Here is a 23,010-nt window from a genome sequence, read left to right on the forward strand (position 1 = left end):
CACTTTCTGTGCTTTAATGAAAAAATAATTGAGCTCTTTTTTGTAGCTCACATATTGGGAATTTATTTTAATTTCTTTCATATTGTTCGTGGTTATCGTATTCTAGGCTTTATGTATGAAAAAGGCTTGCTGAGGTGGGAAAACATTGAGGTGTTAGTTTCAGAGAGGGAGAGAGAGAGAGAGATTAGATTATCTTTATTCTAATCACTCTTTACTAAGTGTCTTCTGAGAGCTAGGCAGTATGCTAAGGGCTAAGGGCTTTATATACTAATATCTGTAACCCCTCTAATAACCTTGTAATGAGGTGTTAAACTTATTTCCAGAATATTAAGCTGAAGAGAGTGAAAGGCAATTGCCCAAAGCTATGTGGGTAGTAAGCAGCGGATCTAGCTTTTGTAACTACTAAAACTTGTGCTGGTCTTTTCACTTGAATATACTGTGCTGTTTGGTTGGGTCCAAAGTATGTTCTTAATTTTGGTAACAGATTATCAGGCACATTTTTATGTTTAATGATGTTTCTTAATAATGTGGAAAGATAGAATCAAATATCAGTTTCATTTTTCAAGCAGATGTTCAGATTAAAGGAAGAATAACATATTTTAAATAACATTATAATTTAACATAGGATTTTTTTGCCCTGTGCTTACACTAACAATGAAAACATAACACAACATACAATTCAACATAGGATGAATATTTTTATTTGATCTCATTTGATTATGTCTGTTGAGTTCCCAATAAATTCCCGCTCCCCCCCCCCCCCCCCCCCTAAAATCTGTATTTATTCTTCTTAGTTTTGTAGCATCGAATGTTGGGATATTTTCCTGGGAAAAGTTTTTCAGATTTCAGGAAATGCCTTCTAAAATAATTTGTTTTCCTTATGCAGTATATTTTGTGGAAATAAAATACAGTCATTATATAATGAACCAATAAAATAAATCTCTTTTGAAAAGAAAGAAAAGGCCATCTTGCTAATTTTTCTCTGTGGTACAGTGCCTGAGGACTTTAATTTTGGTGCAGTTCCCTAGGACTTCTCTGGCATATTTAACTGGAACATACCTGAGCACTTCAGTTGATTGCCTTGTGTTATATCATGTTTAAACAAATAGGAATATTTGTGCTCATACTAATTTTTCATTGCTATAAAATGTACTATTTCAACCTTACTGCCACAGTAAATTTTAAATAGTGAATGGTGTTAATCTTTGAGGATATAACCTTGCCCTCATAGTTCTCATTATATTATACATGCTAGATGGAGAAGCACATGGTGGTTTTCAAACATGCCTGTATCTTGGCATCTCATTTGAAGGTTGTAGGGGGAAAAGCTATGTAATTTGATTCTCTCTGGGCAGCTACATTTTAAAGAGCGACCACAGCACAGCTGCGAAGGGCCACGGCTGGTGAACAAGACTGGATGGATTATAACACACACCATGATGTACTACTTACTCTTCTAGTTTTTGAATCTATTTTGAAGTCAGATTTTAAATCTGAAAACTTTAAAATGTTTGTTATTGTTAGTGGTATTATTATTGCACTTGGTTGAAGATTTCAATGATCTTCCTGGTAAAGATAACCTTCTGATACATAATGAGGCTAAAGGTGCAATGGGAAAAACATACCCGCTGAGTTGGTCATTAGACATATTTACAGTTTGAAACCAGTTGGCTGTGGAGAATAAATATTGTCAGAAAAGTTAGTTTGCTAGGGTGAGTGGGTCAAAAGGAATCGGGAAGTTTGTTTTTCACACCTCCTGAGTGTCACTTAAGTGATTTGATGGGAGATTTTAACAATTTACAAGTGAGAGAGTTTCATGAATTGAAACACTTTAAAATCTAAGTGAATTTTGAGACAATGTTTTAAAAGTATAATAAATGATGACCAAGTAGGATTTATTCTAGGAATTTAAGCATGATTCAATATAATTGATTACATTAAGACTTGTTTATTAAAGTCAACAGGAAATAGCATTGTATGTTAAAACCCTGTAAAATAATTTCAGTTAATATTGGAAGTCAAACAGTGATGCCCACTTTGCCTAGCAGAGAGTAAAAAATAAATAACTATTTATTGAATGAGTGCCGGGAGACAAAACTCAGAGAGAAACTCTGAGAATGCGATAATTAGAGTTTAGAATATTCGGCAAGGCTTTACTACTGGGGAAAAACCCAGTGAATCACCATCATTAAAGGGCTGGTGGAAAAATTTTTAGGCAACATTCAGAAATTTGGTTTTCATTGCAAAGGTATTAAAATGGTTAATAGTTTTTCTCTACATCCATCTACTTTTGAGTCTTGTACACACAACTTTGTGTTCCTCTTAGCGTATTTCAAGTATGCAACTAAGACTGACTTATGAGCTTGTATTAAAATGTGTCCTTAAAGCATTACAGAAGTTTATTTTCATGAAAAACTATGAGTCTTTGTAGAAAAGTTTGCCAGTGAATGTGCATTTCCCACTTGTAGTGTTTATGCATGTTGATTAAATAAACCAATATCTAAATTCCAGTGCCAGTTCCTAATGTAGTGATGTGGCCCCTCGTAGGTCAGTCGTCTGACAGCACAGCATTCTGGTTTCTGAAATTTGAGTTTGCGAAAATAGTAATTCTAATTTTTTGATTTTATAAGTATTGAGTGTACAGTGTGTAAATTAGTATTAGCACCTGGTAGCACATGTTTTAAAAATAATCTGTATTCCAGAGTGTATATTACACTTTGTTCTTTATTCCTCTGTGGCTTTTCTGTGGTTGTGGAATGGTATTTCTGTCAGTTTCCATGATGTCAATAACTGTGTGGATTTTGCTTTAATTTGTCCAGCCTTGAACTCTTTATGAAGTGATAATGACCTGAGTGCTCTGGAAACATATTTTCGCCTTGGAAAAAAACATAATTATAGGTTGTAGTCAGACAGATTAATAATGTAAGAGACTTTCGAACGTAAGAATGGGAATAGACTGCATGTAAACAACTTACATTAATTTAATATCAAGCTTTAAGGCGTTTGATAACTTCCACATCTTATAGGAAAAACAATCTAAGTTTTATAGAGACTTCTGATCAAGAATGTGAACACTCAGCAGCAGAATTGATCTCGCCCATCATTGTGTTTCGTAGATATTGAAAAGGCTGGAAGGGATAAGTGGAAGTCTGTTCGAAACAACTGCTCTATCTTTTCCCTCCCCATTGTGTTGACAATTTCTGGCAGGAGGGCAAATACCAGCAAGCATGAAATACTGTGTCTATGGATGCAAAAACTGCTTCCCTCCACTAGCTTTTCATAAGCGTAAAAGTTAACTTCTATTCTTCCCAGACAATTTTCTGAGGGAAAACCAGTTGCCAGCTATTTTAGGAAACTTTATGTAAAGGAAAATGTGCATTGATTGTATTGTGTCAGTCAGAATGGGTTAGGTTACACTGTGGCGATGAAGCGCCCTGTCACCTTTCGGGTTCTCTGGAAAGCAAACCCTGGGGCAGAGTTGGGTGTTTAGGGACAGAGTTGGGTGTTTAGGGTGAGTAGGTCCCGGGAAGGGGAAGGAGACGCTGGATTGGCGTGGGTTTATTTTAGGATTCTGCTTCATTGACGTGTGCCTGTTTTGTGCCCATGCGATGCCATTTCGAATACTGTAGCTTTGTAAAATAATGTGAAATCAGGGAGCATGATACTCTTGGCTTTCTTCTACGTTTGCAAGATTGCTTTGGCAATTGGGGGTCTTTTTTTGATTCCATACTAAATATTTCATTTTGATGATTCTGTTTTTAGATATTCTTCCACTGAATATTATATATTCTATTTAAGTTGGTATGCATGAATGTAAAGTTTGATTTAGTGATTTAACTTTCCATTAGTTTTGCCCAGTATTGACATTCATGTATTATTTTACTATATGACCCTTGGTTTATTTGGTAAAAATATGTCATTAAAATTGTTTTCCAATATAAAATATATACCCAATTTCTTACCTTTCATTTTATTTATTATCATATATTAATTTATTTTTGGGAATTGTAGGCAAAAGTCATTTTTATTTAAGGAATAATGCTAGTTTAATAACTGCTAAATTATAGGTCATGAAAAGTGGATGAGAGGCTTCTTAACTTTAGGTGTTATATCATTAATTTGGCCAGTGATTGTTGTATTTGTCTTAATTTGTTTTTTATTTCATTTTTCTTTTGTTTGTTTCTTTATCTCTTTTATTCTAGCTTGTGATGAATGGAAAATATTACCGAAACCAAATCTTCATAGAGATGTCAACAGATTTGGACACTCTGCAGTTGTCATTAATGGGTAAAGGAAATACATTTATCAGTTATACTATCCCATATTCTGTTATTCTTTAAAAAAAATCATTTGTACTTAATGGCTTTGGATTTTATGTATTCCCTACTGTACCGTAGAATACCTTTTGGATCATTAACCATATCCTCCATTCCCTTTTGTTTAAATATATTTAAGGAGTAGGGGAGCTGTCAAAGGAAAGGTGCTGAGACAAAACTTCAGATACTTAGAAAAGAGTCATCTTTCCTTTTCTCCCTTTTCCAGAGATCAGATAATGAGTGACCTCCTTCAAAAAGATCAAACTGAATTGATAGAAAGGCTAGTCCCATATTTCTATAGAAGAGAGCAAGGATCTTGAGAAGAATTCATTTTAGTTCTGTCATTACTTAATGCATGATTTTTGACACGTTTCTTAACCTCTCTGGACTTTAATATTCTTAAATCCACTGGGAATTTAGACTGGATGATCATTAAGCTACCTTCCTACTATAAGTTAGTATGATTTTTCTATTTCTGTAGCAAAAATTTGGTAATATGGACACAAGTGACAGTAAAAATATGCTAGCTCATTCATTAGCTTAAATATATAATTCATAATGACATGCTTATAAGTTCATTTTATTACCATTTTACTAAAATTATGTAAAAATTCCCCAATGTGATACTAAAAGCAGGTAGAAGTTAACTGCTGTACAATGAAACTGTGCAACTGATATCAGTTGGCTTTCAAAATAGTAATAAATGAAATTCAGAGTGTAAACCTATGACCTCTAAGCTTCTCTGTTGAAAAATTGTTTCGTTGATTTCTATTTTACGTCTCTTAAATAGTAAAAGGTATTTTTGAAGCATTTTAAAAGAATACAAAAGAAATGAAATGAAAATACTGTTGTGAGGGACTGGAGAACTTCCTTGGCATTGGTACTACTAATTCAGTAGTTGTTTGGGATTTTCTTTCTAAATTGAAATTGTTAAAAGTTTTCTTGATTATTGATTTTAGGGAGGGAGCAAAGAAGGGAGAGAAAGAGAGAGAGAGATAGATCAATTTTTGTTGCTTTACCAATTTATACATTTGTTGTTTGACTCTTGTACGTGCCCTGACGGAGGGTTGAACCAATAACCCTGTTCTTTCAGGATGATGCTCTTAACCCACTTGGCTTCCTACTCTTGCTTTTTTTTTGGACTTTCTAAGGGGATTGTAAAACACTGAAATAAGATCTCCTTATCTAATTTCTAAATTTTATGCATTTAAAAATTATAATTTTAGATGGCAATTCTAAAGTACCTTATTATCTATATACTAGAGGCCCAGTGCATGAAATTTGTGCACAGGGTGTGTGTGTGTGTGTGTGTGTGTGTGTGTGTGTGTGTGTGTCCCTCAGCCCGGCCTACATCCTCTCGTAATCTGGGACCCCATGGGGGATGTCAGGCCTAAACCAGCAGTCGGACATCCCCCTCGCAATCTGGGACGCTGCATGCACCAGTGACCATACTTTTCATACAGATAAAAGGCATCTTGCTGTTGTATGGGCAGCTACATTTTTTTGCCCTGATTATAAAAGTAATATTTAACATTAAAATGGGCAGTAGTACCATTTTCCCCACCTTATGGGTGGAAAAACTGAAGCAGAGATAAGTTAAGTAATTTGCTTTGTCACACAGTTATGTGTCAGAATCAGGGCTAACCACAAAATGTGCAAGCCAGAGAGTTCATGCATGTCATTGCTGCATCATCCTGTTGTTTTCAGTGTTAAGAGTAGCCTTGCCAGGTTTTAATTTTTAAATCTAAGAGGTATTCCCAGTATATAGGGTAGGGTCTCTAGGTCTGGCCATCGATCACGGCCATCTGCGGGGCAACTGGCAGGCGGGGCGATCAGGGGGCCACTGCTGGCACCCGCCTTTACTGGTGGCCTGGCGCCACCCACTGGTCAGCCCTGTCCCCCATCACCACTGCCTCCCTCTGGGAGGTCGGGGAGACGTTCAACACAGGAGCTGTCCCTGACCAGGGAGCGTCTGCCCCCTGGCGTCATAGCGACCGGTCATTCCGCCAGTCGTTTCACCCTTTGGTCGCTTTGCATATTAGGCTTTTATTATATAGGATTGCGGTTATCTATTTTAAAAAAAATAGTCTCCTATCTTGATAAAATAATGTTCAATTATTTTAATTAAATTATATATATAAATTTATTTATAAAACTAGTACATTAAACAGTGAATTTTGTTAATATTGCTTCTTTAAGATTCTTGTTTTGTTTTTATTAGGTCCATGTATATATTTGGAGGATTTTCCAGTGTACTCCTTAATGATATCCTTGTGTACAAGCCTCCAAATTGCAAGGCTTTTAGAAATGAAGAACTTTGTAAAAATGCTGGTCCAGGGATAAAATGTATTTGGAATAAAAGTTACTGTGAATCTTGGGAATCTGGGAATACGAATAATATTCTTAGAGCAAAGTGCCCTCCTAAAACAGGTAAATGTTTTTTTCCTTTCCTTTCCCCAGTCTCTGGCACGAACTTCTCCACTTGCCTAGAAGCAGAAGTGTACCCTGCTTATAAGAAGTACCTTAGTAGCTTTCAGAAATAAAAAATGTATAATCCTCTGATTATGAATCTAATGTTTGAACTAGACAGCAATTAATAATTTAATATCTTTATTAGCTATCTTTAGTTTTCTTTTTAAAATTCTGCATATAATATTACATATCAATATTTTATATATAATATGATCATATATATGAATTATTTTCCTATGTAAGTAAAAAATGATTTCAAATAATCCTTTCTAGGAAATACTGTGTGCTTCAAAGAAATAAAATGAAGTAATTTATTATGCATTTGCTATTGTTTTTTCTTCCTGAATTATTGCCATGCCAGATTATGAAGTTAAATTTTTTTCTTTAGTTTTGATGATAAATGTTCCAGTTTAACATTTTGTATAAAATTTTGAATAAATAAATCTAACTTATGAAAAATTACTAGTAAATATTATTTATAAATGACCAGGATAAAAATTGTTCAGTTTTCTTTAAATGGGTGAGTTTTGTACATTTGCAATGCTACTATTAACAAATGTATTTTCAAATTTTGCTAATCTTTAACTCAGATGTCTCCAAATATCTTTATGAAGAATGATAAACAGTATTTGTTGTAATATTTTCTTTTTTATCCATAATAATATATTTTGCTCACTAAATTACCCGTGAATCTTTTCTCCCTCCTCCATAATGTATACATTTTAAATGGCTATAGGATCCTGGTAGATTCAGTAATTAAGATGAGGGCAGGAGGTATATAAACCCTGTAACAATTAATTAACTACAAAGTTGACTTCATATTGAACTTTTTTTTATATTGATGGTCATATTTACGGTTTAAAAATGTCTTAATGGTTCTTGAACAGATGTTAAAAATGTGTGAATCGAGACGTGTGACATTTTCTTTTTTTCATCCTGATGTGTTTCTGTCTCCCGCTTGTATTGTAGCTGCTTCTGAGGACAGGTGTTACAGATACGCAGACTGCGCCAGCTGCACTGCCAATACCAACGGGTGTCAGTGGTGTGATGACAAGAAGTGCATTTCAGCCCACAGCAACTGCAGTGTGGTCAGTACTTACGGGTGACGCCGGTGACGGTGCTGCTTTAAAATCATTCGCTTCCGTCTATTCGCACTGTAAAAACATCACTTTACTCATTGAGGCACTTGGAAAACACATAGGGAATCGCTCTCAGGATGCTGTCAGTTCACTCTAGTTTGTTGCTCAGCATTGTCAGTGTAGAGTCCATTTTAAATTCAATAACTGGCTTCTTCTCATGGATGAGACTGGGAAAATTCTTACAAAGCTGATTAAAAAAGGACTATTAAGTACAAACACTGTCTTTTGTGATGGAAATAGGATTATATAAGCAAGTAATTATCTGAAATAATTTCCAGAAGGTTCTTGCAGATGCGCATTAACAGTGGTATGGGATAGTGTTTTGTTGATGCACTTTGTGTGGAAGTTTAACCTGGGGTATTGACAGTGGCTGTTTGCCTTCCATCTGCTTTGAGATCAGTGGTTCTCAGCCAGAGGCAGTTTTGTGCTCCAAGGGCCATTGGGCAACGTGTGTAGACAGGTTGGGTTGTTATGAGTTCACTGAGGCTGCTACTGGCATCTATTAGGTAGAAACCAGGGGTGCTGCTAAATGTCCTACAACGCATGAACAGACCTTCTGCAAAATAGTTTTCTGGCTCAAAATGTCAATAGTGATGGGATTGGGAAATCCTACTGTAGGTAGACTATTGAAAAAATCAAAAATTAATATTTATGGCAGATGAAAATTGATTAAGTGCAGCAAAAATTTACCTTTTAAGTGGGTAGTAAAAAATACCCCATTTTTTAGATATCAGCAAATTGAAAGAAAAAATGTAAAAGAATTAAAAAGTGTATTTAATAGGATTAAAGTTTCCCAAATTGGGCTGTAGCTTAAATCACTAAATAATGTGCATACAGATTTTCAATAAAATATATATTATTTTTTTCTGAATTTTTATTAATCAACAAAAGTATCAACTTGTTTTTATAGATAGCAGGTAGTGGTAAAAGGTAAAGAAAAGAGAGTTTGAAAACTAAATAAAAACTTCTGTATCATCTATAATTTTTCTCCAGTACCAATCAGATTTTAAAACATTAAGTTTTATGATTCTATTCTACAATATTATTCAAAACTTAAAATGGAGGAAAATTTTCAGTTATTGACTCTTCGGGTTGAATCCTTTTGCTTTCATACAGGATGGGGCAAAAGTTGGTTTACAGTTGTGGGTATGTGAAACATGGAGTTTATTCTTGTATTATTTATTAATTATTGTATTATTTTCTATACAAACAACTTTACACTGATTTTTGTCCCACCCTGCATACATTCCATGATGTAAGTTTTTAAAATAACAATACATACTTCAATTTTATTTGTTTAATGTTAATATGACATGACTCTGAAAATTTGAATTATTTTTTTTATACTTGGATTAATATTCATATTCACCTAATGAGTTATTTCAGTGACTCATGTGGAAATACAAGTCAAGCATAAGGGACTAAATTGGAGAATGTTATTAGATAAAAATTGCAAGCAGATTTTATTTATAGCTTTGTTGAATAAACCTGAGTTAATTTGTATTTAGACATGAACACTAAGTGAAAATGCGCTATCTAAAAATTTTTGTTATATAAATTGCTGTCAAGAATATTCATTTTATAAAGTGTTTTTTTTCTTTATGTTTTATTTTTGATAATAATGCGTTAACAAGGAAAGCAATGGGTGAGGTAGTGTAAGTGAGCAGATGGTCCTCACTTGTAATTTAGACTTTGATGTGATATGTCTTTTAGACAGTTTTATCACAATGTCTGGTGATAAAGTTAAACCAAATGCTAATGAGTACAGAAAGGTCTATGAGATTTTAGTGTAAATGATGTATATTGAAATTCTACTTCATTATTTAATCATATTTACTGCAAGTTGCATATATTACGCTCTAATAGTTCAGATAGCCTGCTTACATCTCACATATTTTCACTTTGAATTTACATTATGTTAGAGTGAAGATCAATATAGTAGTGGTTAGTCCTCATAGTCTGGTTTATAATGTACGTACATCTGCTGCATTAGATCCAAAAAATGTCAGCCATGTTTCAGAATAACAGGCAACTTCCTTCCATAATTGATTAAATTGGTGCTGTGTGTAACTAAAATGTAGTTTTATCTATTGTACTGGTTCAGTGTCAATAAATGACTATATTGTTGTTAATGAAGAGCAGTATAGTTACTTGGATGGTGACTCTAATTATACCATTGATATTCTAAGGGCATCCTTAATCTGTTATTCTTTCTCTTATTCTAAAATGTTCTTTAGCTATTCTCTTTTCATTTTTATAGGCTATTCTATTTGTCAGAATATTCAGGTAAATTTATTTTGCTTCAGTTAGGGGGCAAATGTTTGGAACTATAATGATCATATAAACCAACACAAAGATCTGTATATTTATGAAAACAAAAAAGGTATGAATTAGAGTAAATGACAAGACAGTTAATATGTTTCTAATGAAAATATGATGGTTGAGTAAAAGTCACAAAGTCATTTGAGATTTTAAAAATTGTATCTTTTGTTCTATTTTTAGGATGAATAAAGATAAAAATGAGTTTCTATGTACTTTTTATGTTACCTTATAGTATATGTAATTTGCTCTGAAGGAATTAACATCTTTGGAATGGAGATGACTGCCATGTGTTTTATGTAGGAAAGTATAGTCGCTTATAAATAAATATTTGGTGGGTTGATATTTAAAGTATGTAAGAGGTTGGAAATTGCTTTTATTATTTTTATATGTGGGATAGTTATAACTAAATTTTAATTGTTAACTTCACGGCTGAAAAGAAATATTTAGCTTCCTTTATGAGAAAGCCTGAAGCACGCATTTGTACCCACAGAGGAAAACAAAAGTAGAAATGGGACCAGGATGTAGCAGTAAGTGCTTTCTGAGTTTTTCTCAAAGAAGAGTTACAGGAAGAGTTAAACTAAAAATTTAGTGTCTAATTTTCACCAGGTCGGTGTTATCATAGATGTTGGTAGTATGTGAACGTCCTGAATCTTGGTGTATGGAGGGAGCTACCACTAAAGTTCTCATGTTGCCTGCTTTGTTTTCTTTTTTAACCTTTAACCTTTTAGTGCTGGAATTAGTTGAAATATGATCACATTCTATAGTAGGATTGATCACAGCGTAACTCTTGCAGGTTGTTTGCCGCCTGGATAAAGGCAATGTGACAAATACAGGAGAAACATCAATGAACCAAAACCAGTGTTTAGGCCTGTGGAAATAAAATTAGTTTGTTATTGAGATAATAATTTATCTTTCAAAATTGTACTGAATTCTAATAAAGCATCTCTTAAGTTTTACTACTTATCATTTCTACTTCTTTCCCAGGGATTTGCATGATAGTTTTATTATGACTTAGAATTCTTTCATGTGATCATTAAGAGAAATGACTTTGTGTATTGACCTTATTTATTGAATTGGAAGCCTGTTATCAAATTCAATAGAAAATGTTTTCATTAGATGGTTTCTGTTTCAAATTATATAATTTGCCACATTTTTTTCCCAATAAGCACTCTTCCAATTCCAAGAACTGTGGTTTAAATAAATAATTAAATAAATAGAGATTCTGATGAAGTAGAACAGGAGTCAGGAGTCAGAAATTTGTACTTTAAAGTTCATCAGGTAATTTATACACACTGAGGTTTAAGAATCATTGCTGTACAAAGGTGAAAAATAACGTTTTATCTTTTAACTTTCTAGTCTGTGAAAAACTACACCAAATGCCATGTGAGAAATGAGCAGATTTGTAACAAACTTACCAGCTGTAAAAGCTGTTCACTAAACTTGAATTGCCAGTGGGATCAGAGACAACAGGAATGCCAGGCTTTACCAGGTGAAATTTCCAGTTTGGTAAATGAGTTTTACAGTCCACAGATGAGTAACATTATAGTAAAGAGCTTCAAGTAAGAACATTCCATTTTCTAAAATTAAATCAGTAGCACATAAGCAATAATATTGGAGTAGTAATAGCATTATTTCTACAAGAATATTTGTACATTTGCTTCCAATTCTTTTAAGATGTTTAAGATTTCTTGTATTATTTTTATACCATTGACTTGATCAGAATTCTCTTCCAGTTTTGAAAATTTATATCTTAGCATAGAAAATAATAAGCACTCCTATTGATTGGCAAATTTGAACAAATGTTGATATTTTGACATACTTGATTTGTTGTTTGCCATTTTAAAAAAAATTCTGGGAACTATTTTTTTACTAACTGCTTTTTTATTATAAATTGTAACATTTATAATAAATATGTGGTTTTAAGTTGTACAAATGGCAGCAAAGCTTATTTTAAAAATCAATTTCAACTTATTTTTTTACAGTTAACACTCTTCTTAATAGACCCCCAACTATGATTCTTTTTAAATATATAAGAGAAGATCAGAAAATTAAAAATTAATATAGGTGCTGAAACCGGTTTGGCTCAGTGGATAGAGCGTCAGCCTGCGGACTGAAAGGTCCCAGGTTCGATTCCTGTCAAGGGCATGTACCTTGGTTGCGGGAACATCCCTGGTGGGGAGTGTGCAGGAGGCAGCTGATCAATGTTTTTCTCTCATCGATGTTTCTAACTCTCTATCCCTCTCCCTTCCTCTCTGTAAAAAATCAATAAAATATATTTTTAAAAAAAGAATAAAAATACTAATCCAATGGATATGCATAATTTAAAAAAAAATTAATATAGGTATTTAACCAGTTTCATGTTCTTGTTATACAGATGAACTGCGACATGCACACTGGTTCAGTGACTTGCTCAGAGTTGCATGTCTTATAAAGGCAGAAGTAATTATTAACTGTGTTTTCTATATTGGTTCTATATTTTGCCTTTCCCAATCCATGCTTTTTATTTATTTTTTTATAAAAATTTTCTGAACCTATTCAATTTTAAAACGTATTGGAAAAATTCCATCCCAGGATGCATGTCTTTCTTACAAGTTCATGTAATTAAGTAAAAATTAGATTGCTTTAAAAGTACCATTGAGATGTTGGAATGTTTGCTTATTCAAATTTTAAATCTTATTTACATACTGACCTGTAGTGTTTTTAAATAGTGATATATTTATGTGTGTTCACTTTGAGAAAATTAGAGAGTAGGAATGCACTGGGCAGGATTTGAGAAGCAGTAGTGAGATGACACTAAACTTGAAAGTAATATTGATTTCTAAGTGTTAAACTCTAAAATCGACATACAGATCAATAAAAATACTTAAACAGTCTCTTTAAGAAGACCGAGTAAATCCTGGGCCAAAATCCTATTTGACTGAAAGGAATGTGTGTACTTAAAGGAAGATTGCTTCAATAAGAAAGGGATTTGGTTATCTGGAGATTTTCAAAAACAATAGCAAAGTTATATTCTGTAGTCCCTACATACTCATTGCCCAGGACAAGACTGGTTTGGTGTAAGGGCTCCACTTGACCAGGCTAATATTTTGAAGAAGAGTAAGTACAGTACAATAAATACAATGGAGTATTCGATTATACACTAACTTCCTTGTTCTGTGTTCATGTTTACTGAGCAATCAAGTGGGTGTATATACAGTGCGCTTCCCCCCACTCGTCTCCAGGGAGTGAACCCTAAATGGAGGGCCCAGGCTATAGCAGTTGCACTCTTTCATGAAAATTTGTGAATTGCAGTTTTTAAATTGATCTCATGTGAACGTGGCAATTTGAATTTATTTCACTAAACTCATTGACCAAATAAACTGCTATCCCTTTAACTCTAAAGCTGAGTTGATGCTCAATACTACAAAAGCCTTAGTTGAGCCTCAAAGGCCCATGCTTTGTTTTCACTTGTGTAGTTTGTCAATCAGGTATTTTTGGCCTCAGGAAAAAAAGGGGGTGGGGACTGGCAAAAAATATCTAAATACTTCCTTAATTCAGTAATATTAGAAAAAGCCATAATTTAACTTTTAAACTGTTTCCGTAAAGTTATTTGGGACTTCAGATTCTAGAACACAGGAAGATTGCTGTATATGTAGCTTGAAAATGAAAAGATGTTTTACACAGTCTTACTAAGTGTTAATTACAGTTTATTGAGGGGTTACTATGTTCCAGGCACTGTGTTTTATTCATGGTACCCAAATTAATAGAATAGAAGTTATTAAAGAACAGAGTCTCCTGTTCATGGACCCTTTTAGCATGTCCATGAGGTCAAAATGATATTAAGATATTATTTGCATTTTAAATTCTCATGCATGCATTTAATATGGAGTTTTCCAAAGCGATGCAATATATGATTTCAATAGATTGAATGTAGAAGCAGATGTGAGAAAACAGTTATATTAAACCACCATTAAAGAGATTTGCAGAAATGTAAAACGATGCTACACTTTTCACTATTTTGTTTTGGAGACTATAATTAAAAAATTAAATATATTATTTATTTAAAGGTGTAATATTTCTCCTGAACATTTTATAGGGAAAATTTCAACTATATAGAAAAATGGAAGGAATATTAGAGAGGACACCCAGTACCCTCACCCTAGATTCTGCAATGAATGTTTTAAAAGCTCTGCTTAATCCCTGATCGCTCTGTCCATTCATCCCTCTATTTATCAGTACATCTTAATTTTTTGATGCCAGGGCCCTAATTTGAACTCTCAGCCACTCTTTCTCAGGGAGAGAATTTGATAATATACCTCCTTTAGGCCTGAATATGTTATAAGGGGCAAAACACCCTAGAAGCTGGATGTATTTGTAATGAATTTTATTTTGTTTGTTTTTTAAAAAGATTTTCAATTACAGTTTACTGTCAATGTTATTCTGTTAGTTTCATGTGTACAGACAGCATAGTGGCTAGGCAGTCATGTACTGCACAGAGCCCTCCCCCTGATATTTCAGGTACCCACCTGGCCCCGTACATAACTATTACATAACTATGACTGTGTTCCTGTGCTGTCATTTACATCTCTGGGACTATTCTGTTGACTACCAATTTGTACTTCTTGAGCCCTTCACCCTTTCACCTAGTTACCCAAACCTACTACCCTCTGTCCAACTGCCAGTCTGAATTTTAAATTATAATTTTAAATAAAACAATTATATCTTGAAATGATCAGCTTTAATTTTTCATATGGTCAAAACCAATACATACAAAACGAGGAAAGACAAGATCAGTGGAGTCCTCCAGAGTTACTGAACCAAAATGTTTGAGGACAGCAGCTTTAAAAAATCTCTGATGGCTGCACTAATGCATCCAAGGCCGAAAGGGCTGGAGGCACAGAGCTACTTAATGTGATATGGAAACTAAAATGTAGTCAGACTTTATAGATCAGGGTGTTAAGGAAATACCATGTTAATTAGTGCACATTAGCGCATACCTTTGTATTTATGAAGCTGTGTTTTATTTTTATTTGTTTATTTTTTAGTCCTCACCCCAGGATATTTTTCCATTGATTTTTAGAGAAAGTGGAAGAGAGAGGGAAAGACAGAAATATCGATGTGAGAGAAACACATCGATTGGTTGCCTCCTGCATGACCCGTGACTAGGGCCCAGGCCGGGGAGGAACCTGCAACCGAGGTACATGTCCCTGACTGGAATCAAAGCCAGGACCCTTCGGTCCACAGGCTGACGCTCTATCCACTGAGCCAAACCAGCCAGGGCATGAATCTGTGATTTAGAAAATTGGTGTACTGTTTTAAGTTTGAATTCTCAGGATAAACCACTATTACTGAATAGTGTGTTTAAACTTTAGAAAGACCTGAATAGCTGTGTAAAAAGAAATATTAAAAAGCAGATTATAGCTTCTTATAGAAATATAATGAAATGAGAATTTTCTCCCCACAATTATAATTAAAGAATTTAAGAACCAAGTCACAGTAATATACCTGGACTATGGAAATTAGATTGGGAAGACAATTAGCTACAGTTATAGGAATAACTTTCAAATTGCTTTGTTATATGCTGTTTATTTTTTTTATTTGAGTGATCTTGTATTTCGTAAATTGGACATTAGGATATAAATATAGTAATATAGTAGTCATTTTACTTGTTAGATACCATATGCCAATACACTAGACTTACAGAGAAAACTTAGCAAATAGTCAACTTATTTTAACAGATGTTATAGAGCCATACCTTATCTTTTGTTTAAAATTGAAGAAAAAAATTAGGATCTTCTGTTCCCATTATGTACTAATCTATTAGACAGATTTTGTTCAATATATTGACATATTTAAATATTTTATTGTTAAGGTTATTTAAATACAGAAATTCTGTTTAGAATTTTGAAATAAATGAAAAAATGCACATGCTTTTTGGTAATCTAAAATTAAGATGTAATTTTTTTCTAGCTCATCTTTGTGGAGAAGGATGGAATCATATTGGGGATGCTTGTCTCAGAATCAATACCAGCAGAGAAAGCTACGATAATGCAAAACTTTATTGCTATAATCTTAGCGGAAACCTTGCTTCATTAACGTCTTCAAAAGAAGTAGAATTTGTTCTGGATGAAATACAAAAATATACGCAGCAGGTAACAGCTATACTTATTTTTATTATGGAAATATGCTGATAATACTATAATTATTGGCAATGAATAGCTGTGTAAAATAAATATCAAATAAATCCTTATTGTAATTTAAGGCATTACTTTTACTAAATCTTGGAAGTAAACATGGAACTGATTTCAAAAGTGAACTGGTAGAGGACTCATTCAGTATGTGTATTTAGTAGTAAGGTTTTCTATATTACTCATCTCATATTTTGCACAGTAAACCAATGCATTATCTTATGAAGAACTCATATGACTGAATATACTGAAAAACAGGGCATATAATATAATAATTTATTTTGAAGTGTTATTATTTTATAACTTGAAAAACCCCTCTTAATAAAAACACTAGACCAACACATTGGCTACATTTGTATATATGTATATTTTGTGCATGTGTATGTGTGTGCGTGCATGTGTGTGTGCACTGTGAGTTAAGTTTTTGAATTATGCTGTTTTTCTAGATATAGACTTGCTTGAAATAATACACTAATGGTTAATAAGGACTAAAATCAATATTTAAAATATGTGGAAGATATTGAAAACAGTTTCAATTTTCTAGAGAATTTATGGAAAATATTTCCATACAAGATGGAATATGGTATCAAAATATCATTTTATAAGAAACTAGAGGCCCGGTACACAAAATTCATGCACAGGGGGGCGGCGGGGGGGGGGGGGGGGTTGTCCCTCAGCCCAGCCTGTACCCTCTCCAATCTGGGACCCCTCGAGGGATGTCCGACTGCCCGTTTAGGCCCGATCGATCCTACTGGGATCGGGCCTAAACGGGCAGTCGGACATCCCTCTCACAATCCAGGACTGCTGGCTCCCAACTGCTCGCCTGCCTGCCTTCTTGATTGCCCCTAACTGCTTCTGCCTGCCAGCCTGATCACCCCCAAACCACTCCTCTGCCAGCCTGATTGATGCCTAACTGCTCCCCTGCCAGCCTGTTTGCCCCTAACTGCCCTCCCCTGCAGGCCTGGTCCCTCCCAACTGCTCTCCCCTGCAGGCCTGGGACCCCCGCCCCCCCCCCCCCCCCCCCCCCGCCAACTGCCCTTCCCTGCAGGCCCGGTCACCTCCAACTTCCCTCCTCAGCCAGCCTGGTCACCCCTAACTGCCCTCTCCTGCAGGGTTGATCACCTCCAACTGCCCTCCCTTGCAGGCCTGGTCCCTCCCAACTGTCCTCCCCTGCTGGTCATCTTGTGGCAGCCATTTTGTGTCCACATGGGGGCAGGATATTTGACCACATGGGGGCAGCCATCTTGTGTGTTGGAGTGATAGTCAATTTGCATATTACTCTTATTAGACAGGATAGAGGCCTGTTGCACGGGTGGGGGCCAGCTGGTTTGCCTGAAGGGTGTCCCAGATCAGGGTGGGGGTTCCCTTGGGGCGTGGGGTGGCCTGAGCGAGGGGCCTGTGGTGGTTTGCAGGCCGGCCACACCTTCCGGCGACCCAAGCAGAGGCCCTGGTATCTGGGATTTATTTATCTTCTGCAATTGAAACTTTGTAGCCTGGAGCGGAGCCAAGCCTCCTGCTCGCTCCATGGCCACAGCCATTTTTATTGGGATTTATTTATTTTCTGTAATTGAAACTTTGTAGCCTTGAGTGGAGGCCTGGGCCCGCCAGGGTGTGCGGAAAGCTTGGCTTCCTCCACTGCCTGGGAAACCCAAGCCTCCTGCTCGCTCCGTGGCTGCAGCCATCTTGGTTGGGTTAATTTGTATACTCGCTCCTGATTGGCTGGTGGGCGTGGCTTGTGGGTGTAGCAGAGTGATGGTTAATTTGCATATTACTCTTTTATTAGATAGGATTTCCAAGAAGAATTGATTCTATTTTATCTTCTTGGGTTATTAACATATACTCAATTCCTAGGAACATTAATAAAAAATTTGGGAATAATTTATCAAATCTATTTTGAAATAACCTTATAGTTCATATACTTACTTGAAATGCTTTGAGGGCATTTTAAAAACTGAGGTCTAATTGACATATAACATATTAGTTTCAGGTGTACAACATAATGATTCAATATTAGTGTATATTGTGAAAATGATCACCACAACAAATCTAGTTAATATCTATCACTATACCTAGTTACAAAAATTTTTTTCTTGTAATGAATTTTAAGATATACTCCCTCGAAAGCTTTCAAATATGCAGTACAGTATTATTAACTGTAGTCACCATGCTGTATATTATAACTCCATGATTTGTTTTTTTTTTTTTTTTTGGTGTATCTCTTTTTTTTTTATTATTGAGGTATTATATGTGTACATATCTTACCATTACCCCCCCCACCCCACACCCATACATGCCCTCACCCCCCAGAGCATGATTTGTTTTATAACTAACTGTTTGTACCTTTTGACCCCTTCACCCATTTTTCCCCCCACCCTCAGCCCCTGCCTCTGGCAACCACCAGTCGCTTTGTTCTCTGTATCTGTGAGCTTGTTTTTTTTTTAAGATTCCACATATAAGTGAGATCAGATGGTATTTGTCCTTCTCTGTCTGACTTATTTTACTTTAAAATAATTGACTAAATCCACTTTGTTTGAGAAATACCAGCCTTATGGCTGAAGGAGAGATGCCATGTAGGAGAGATGTTTTGATTGATTGATTGATTGATTTTTCTTCTGACATATTTTTTATTTTTATTTTTCAAAGGTAACATTTTAAAAATGCTTTAACTTATTAAGGAATACCCTCTCATACTATGAAATAATCTCTTTGCAGTCCACCTCTTCTCAGTCTGCACCTTCTCAGACTGCATCCTTCAGTCATGTTTCCCAAGTATTTACACGCATAAGTGGAAACAAAATTATAGTTTTGTTTTTATGAGTATTCTTTTACTCAAATGGTACAGTGTAAATATTGTTCTTTAGTTTATTTTCCTTACTTAAAACATGTCTCTGGAAAGCTTTTCATTATATTTTATTTATTTTAACTTTATTTTTATTGTGGACACTATTACAGATGTTTCCCATTCCCTTTTGTTTATCTCCACCCATTGCCCACCCTCCTTCTCCTCTAGCCATCACCTCACTGTTGTCTGTGTCCATGGGTTATGCATATATGTTCTTTGGCTAATCTCTTCACCTTCTTTCATCCAGTCTCCCCCCCACCCCCCACCCCTGTCCTGACAGCTGTCAGTCTGTTCAGAAAAATGTAACAAGGTATATTTATAAAGTTTCATTTTTAGTCATATGGGTCATCCAAGCATAAGATCTGTTAATATGCTTGAGAAACCAGAGCTTCATATCTTTAATTACAAAATTCAGAGACAATTTCCAGTGACCCTTTGAAAAGTAGTCCTACAGAATATGTATCACCTATATAGACCTTATTATTGGCAAATACACATTCTTTGAATTATAGCAAATACTAGTATTTGGCATTAACACTCTTGCCTTTTTCCTTGTTTATAAAATATTATTTTTATCTCTGACATTATAACCTCGAAGAGTGCTATTTTAGAAGTGGCATATTTCAAGGATACTTGTTTTAATTGTTATTTTTTCTTGCTTATTATTGAAAGTCATAAAGATTGGGCTATTATTTTGGAGGTGTGATGTACTTAGATTCATAGTTTGTGGACTAGCATTCCCTGCAAATGAAGAATGTTCTGTTTCATTAGAAAGCCGAGCTTTAGCAAAAATTTAAAGGTGGGAACTTCTGCAAGGTGACATTCCATTAAGCATATCTTTATAGAAAATGAATTACATCCTGAGTCATTGCAGTTGTATAAACTGGAGATAACCCTACCTTAGCGAATAAAGATCAACAAATTCATGCACTTTAAAGAGATATCCTGGGTCAGATGATCATTTACTTATCGGAAATGGCTAATGAAATGTTGCCGTGATTTATGGTGTGCTGTTGTAAATATTCTCAATATAGTAATTTATCTTTCATTTTCAACTGCCTGTGCAGTTCATTTACTGGGTAATAGTTACTTCAAATGTTTTATCAACTGCTTCATTTTTCTGTTCTTCTCTTCCTTGAAGATTCTTATCATGATGAGTTAGGGAGTAATACTTCATTTTAAATGACTTGTCTGTACTATGGGTAGTTCAGAAATATAGGCAGAGTAGCTGTAAAGGGAAGCACAATCATTAATCTGAAATATCTATGTTGGATTGACTCCTGCTGTTATTATCAAGAACTGTAAAAATGTTATAGCTTTTTTGTTATAAAAGTATCTTTTAGATTAATGTATGAAATATATGAGGATCACAAGGCATAGCAGCATGTGCATATTTATAATTAGAAACATTATTTATTAAGTATTGTCTGTGTCTCAGAAATTGGATGGTGGAAAATAACTATCTCTGTTCTAATGAACTTTGTTTAGCAAAAGTTATTGACTACCTACTATGTGTACAGTACTCTACTGTCATAGTGAATAAACATATTTTAATTTTATTTAAGAAATATTTGTTGAGTTTTAACTATGTGAAGTTTATTAAATTTTATTTTAAAGTGTATTTGTACACTTGACAAATTTCCAGGCCTATGGCCACCTTTATAAGCAATGTATTTAAAATGCATACTAGACATATATCTCTTATTTATATTTTGTTAAATAATTAAATGGAGACCCAGTCCATAATTTAAAAAAAAGGATGATACAGAGTTTTGAAACATAACATTGTAACATAATATTACTAGCTTTGTAACTTAGAAAATAGATATACTATCGTCTAATTAAAGTGGAAGTGTTTAAGAATGATGTTAAGAAGTTAATAGGATGGGAGTTTTCAGTGCTCATCCCCTCACAGAGACATGATTTCAACAACCATCTATATACAAAAATATAGCTTTACAAGGGTAAGGCTGGTCTACATATTTTCAAGTGTAGTTTTTAATGACAATATACTGTTTTCTAAGGAATAGGATAGTATTTTTACATCTAACTTTTTTATGCCCTCCTTGCTATTGTTTACAGAAAGTATCACCTTGGGTTGGCTTGCGCAAGATCAACATATCCTACTGGGGCTGGGAAGACATGTCTCCCTTTACAAACACAACACTGCAGTGGCTTCCTGGTGAGCCCAACGATTCTGGGTTCTGTGCATACCTAGAGAGAGCCGCAGTGGCGGGCTTAAAAGCTAACCCTTGTACATCTATGGCAGATGGCCTTGTCTGTGAAAAACCTGTTGGTAAGTAGTCCAGTAGGCGAGTATTTCTTTAAAACATGGTCCCAACCCTCTTTCCACCATCCCTTCCAGACTGTGATGGTTTGTGGGCCTGTAGTAACCTTGGCCATCTTCTCATGATGCTGATCCCCATGTAGATTTTGAAATTTATTCACATTCCTCACTTATTGCCGTGACCTTAGCATTAACTTGTGAAAAGAATACATTTTATTGTCTAAGACAGTCTTTATTTTTTTGGTTGAAATCGTGAGATTATGAACATATGGTTATAGTTGATTATAGTATACTAAGAATCTATTCTTAATGTGTTAATAATGTCTTTTACTTTTATAATAATAGCCTTTGGAAGAAAGATTTGTCTTTAAGATTAACAACTAATTTAGAACCACTTTAATCTTGCATATCTAATATTTCAGTTGAAAAGTAAAAAGAGACATTTTTGTTACATATTGTGGAATGGATTTTGTTAAGTGAAGTAAGAAAAGAATATTGAATTATTTTCTCTTTTAAAAGATTGTATTTTTTGTTGCAGTAATTTATAACAAAATTTACAAGTTTAACCACATTTTTTTTTCAGTTTCATTGAGATATAATTGACTTTTTAAACCATTTTCAATGTAGAGTTCAGGGTCATTAAGTAGATTCCCCTGTTGTGCATCTGTCAATACCATTTAACTCCAGACCTTCCCTTCCCAAACTGAAACTCTGTACCCATTAATCAGTAAGTCTTTAAACCGCTGTCCCCTGTCCCTGACAACCACCTCTTTTACTTTCTATGAGTTTGACTACTCTAGGCACCTCATATGTGGAATCATAAGGTTTATGTCCTTTTGTGATGCTTATTGACCCGATCATAAATTCGTTAAAGCTCATCCATGTTGTAGCATGTGTCAGAATTTCATATCTTTTCAACCCTGAATAATTGCCCATTATATGTGTACACCACATTTTACTTATCTGTTCATCCACTGATGGATACTTGAGTTGCTTCTCATTGGCTATTGTGAATGATGATGCTATGAATATAGGTGTACAAATATCTGTCTCAGTTGCTGCTTTCCCATCTTTAGCCAGAAGTGGAATTGCTACATCATATGGCAATTCTATGTTTAATTTTTGAGGGATTGTCATGCTGTTTGCCATCGATGCTGTAACATTTCACATTCCCAGCAGCAATGTACAAGGGTTCTGAGTTGTCCACATTCTTGTCAACATTTAAAAAAATAGTAGTCATTCTAGTGGGTGTGATAAATACTATATTTTAGGTAAAGATTTTACAGTAAATTATTTTATTTTTATTGTTTATATAAGCAACATACTCACTGACAGGACATTAGCTATGATAAAGTACATAGTATTTAGCTAATAGATAGAACAGTTAGGTTATGTATTAGGTTTATATTTATAGTTTTTAAGTTATACATCTTTATGTACTTTGTAAAGGATTAAACATTCCTAG

The 23,010-nt window shown here is 34.6% G+C and overlaps 1 protein-coding gene across 4 annotated transcripts in view; it reads left to right on the forward strand.

The window, feature by feature from the left end:
* Nucleotides 1–23,010, forward strand: part of ATRNL1 (attractin like 1) — a 454,562-nt gene that overhangs the window by 75,607 nt on the left and 355,945 nt on the right. For all 4 annotated transcript variants that reach the window (XR_013814745.1, XM_079793604.1, XM_079793602.1 and 1 more), the window contains exons 11-16: nt 4,203–4,287; nt 6,538–6,746; nt 7,758–7,876; nt 11,606–11,738; nt 16,199–16,380; nt 21,341–21,554. Coding sequence is in view for 3 of the 4 variants with exons in the window: in XM_079793604.1 (XP_079649730.1) it covers nt 4,203–4,287; nt 6,538–6,746; nt 7,758–7,876; nt 11,606–11,738; nt 16,199–16,380; nt 21,341–21,554 (942 nt within the window). In the remaining variant the exon portion in view is untranslated. The remainder of the gene's footprint in view (nt 1–4,202; nt 4,288–6,537; nt 6,747–7,757; nt 7,877–11,605; nt 11,739–16,198; nt 16,381–21,340; nt 21,555–23,010) is intronic.

Source organism: Cnephaeus nilssonii (genome assembly GCF_951640355.1).
Source record: "Cnephaeus nilssonii genome assembly, chromosome: 16".
In the NCBI taxonomy this organism is placed as follows: domain Eukaryota; kingdom Metazoa; phylum Chordata; class Mammalia; order Chiroptera; family Vespertilionidae; genus Cnephaeus; species Cnephaeus nilssonii.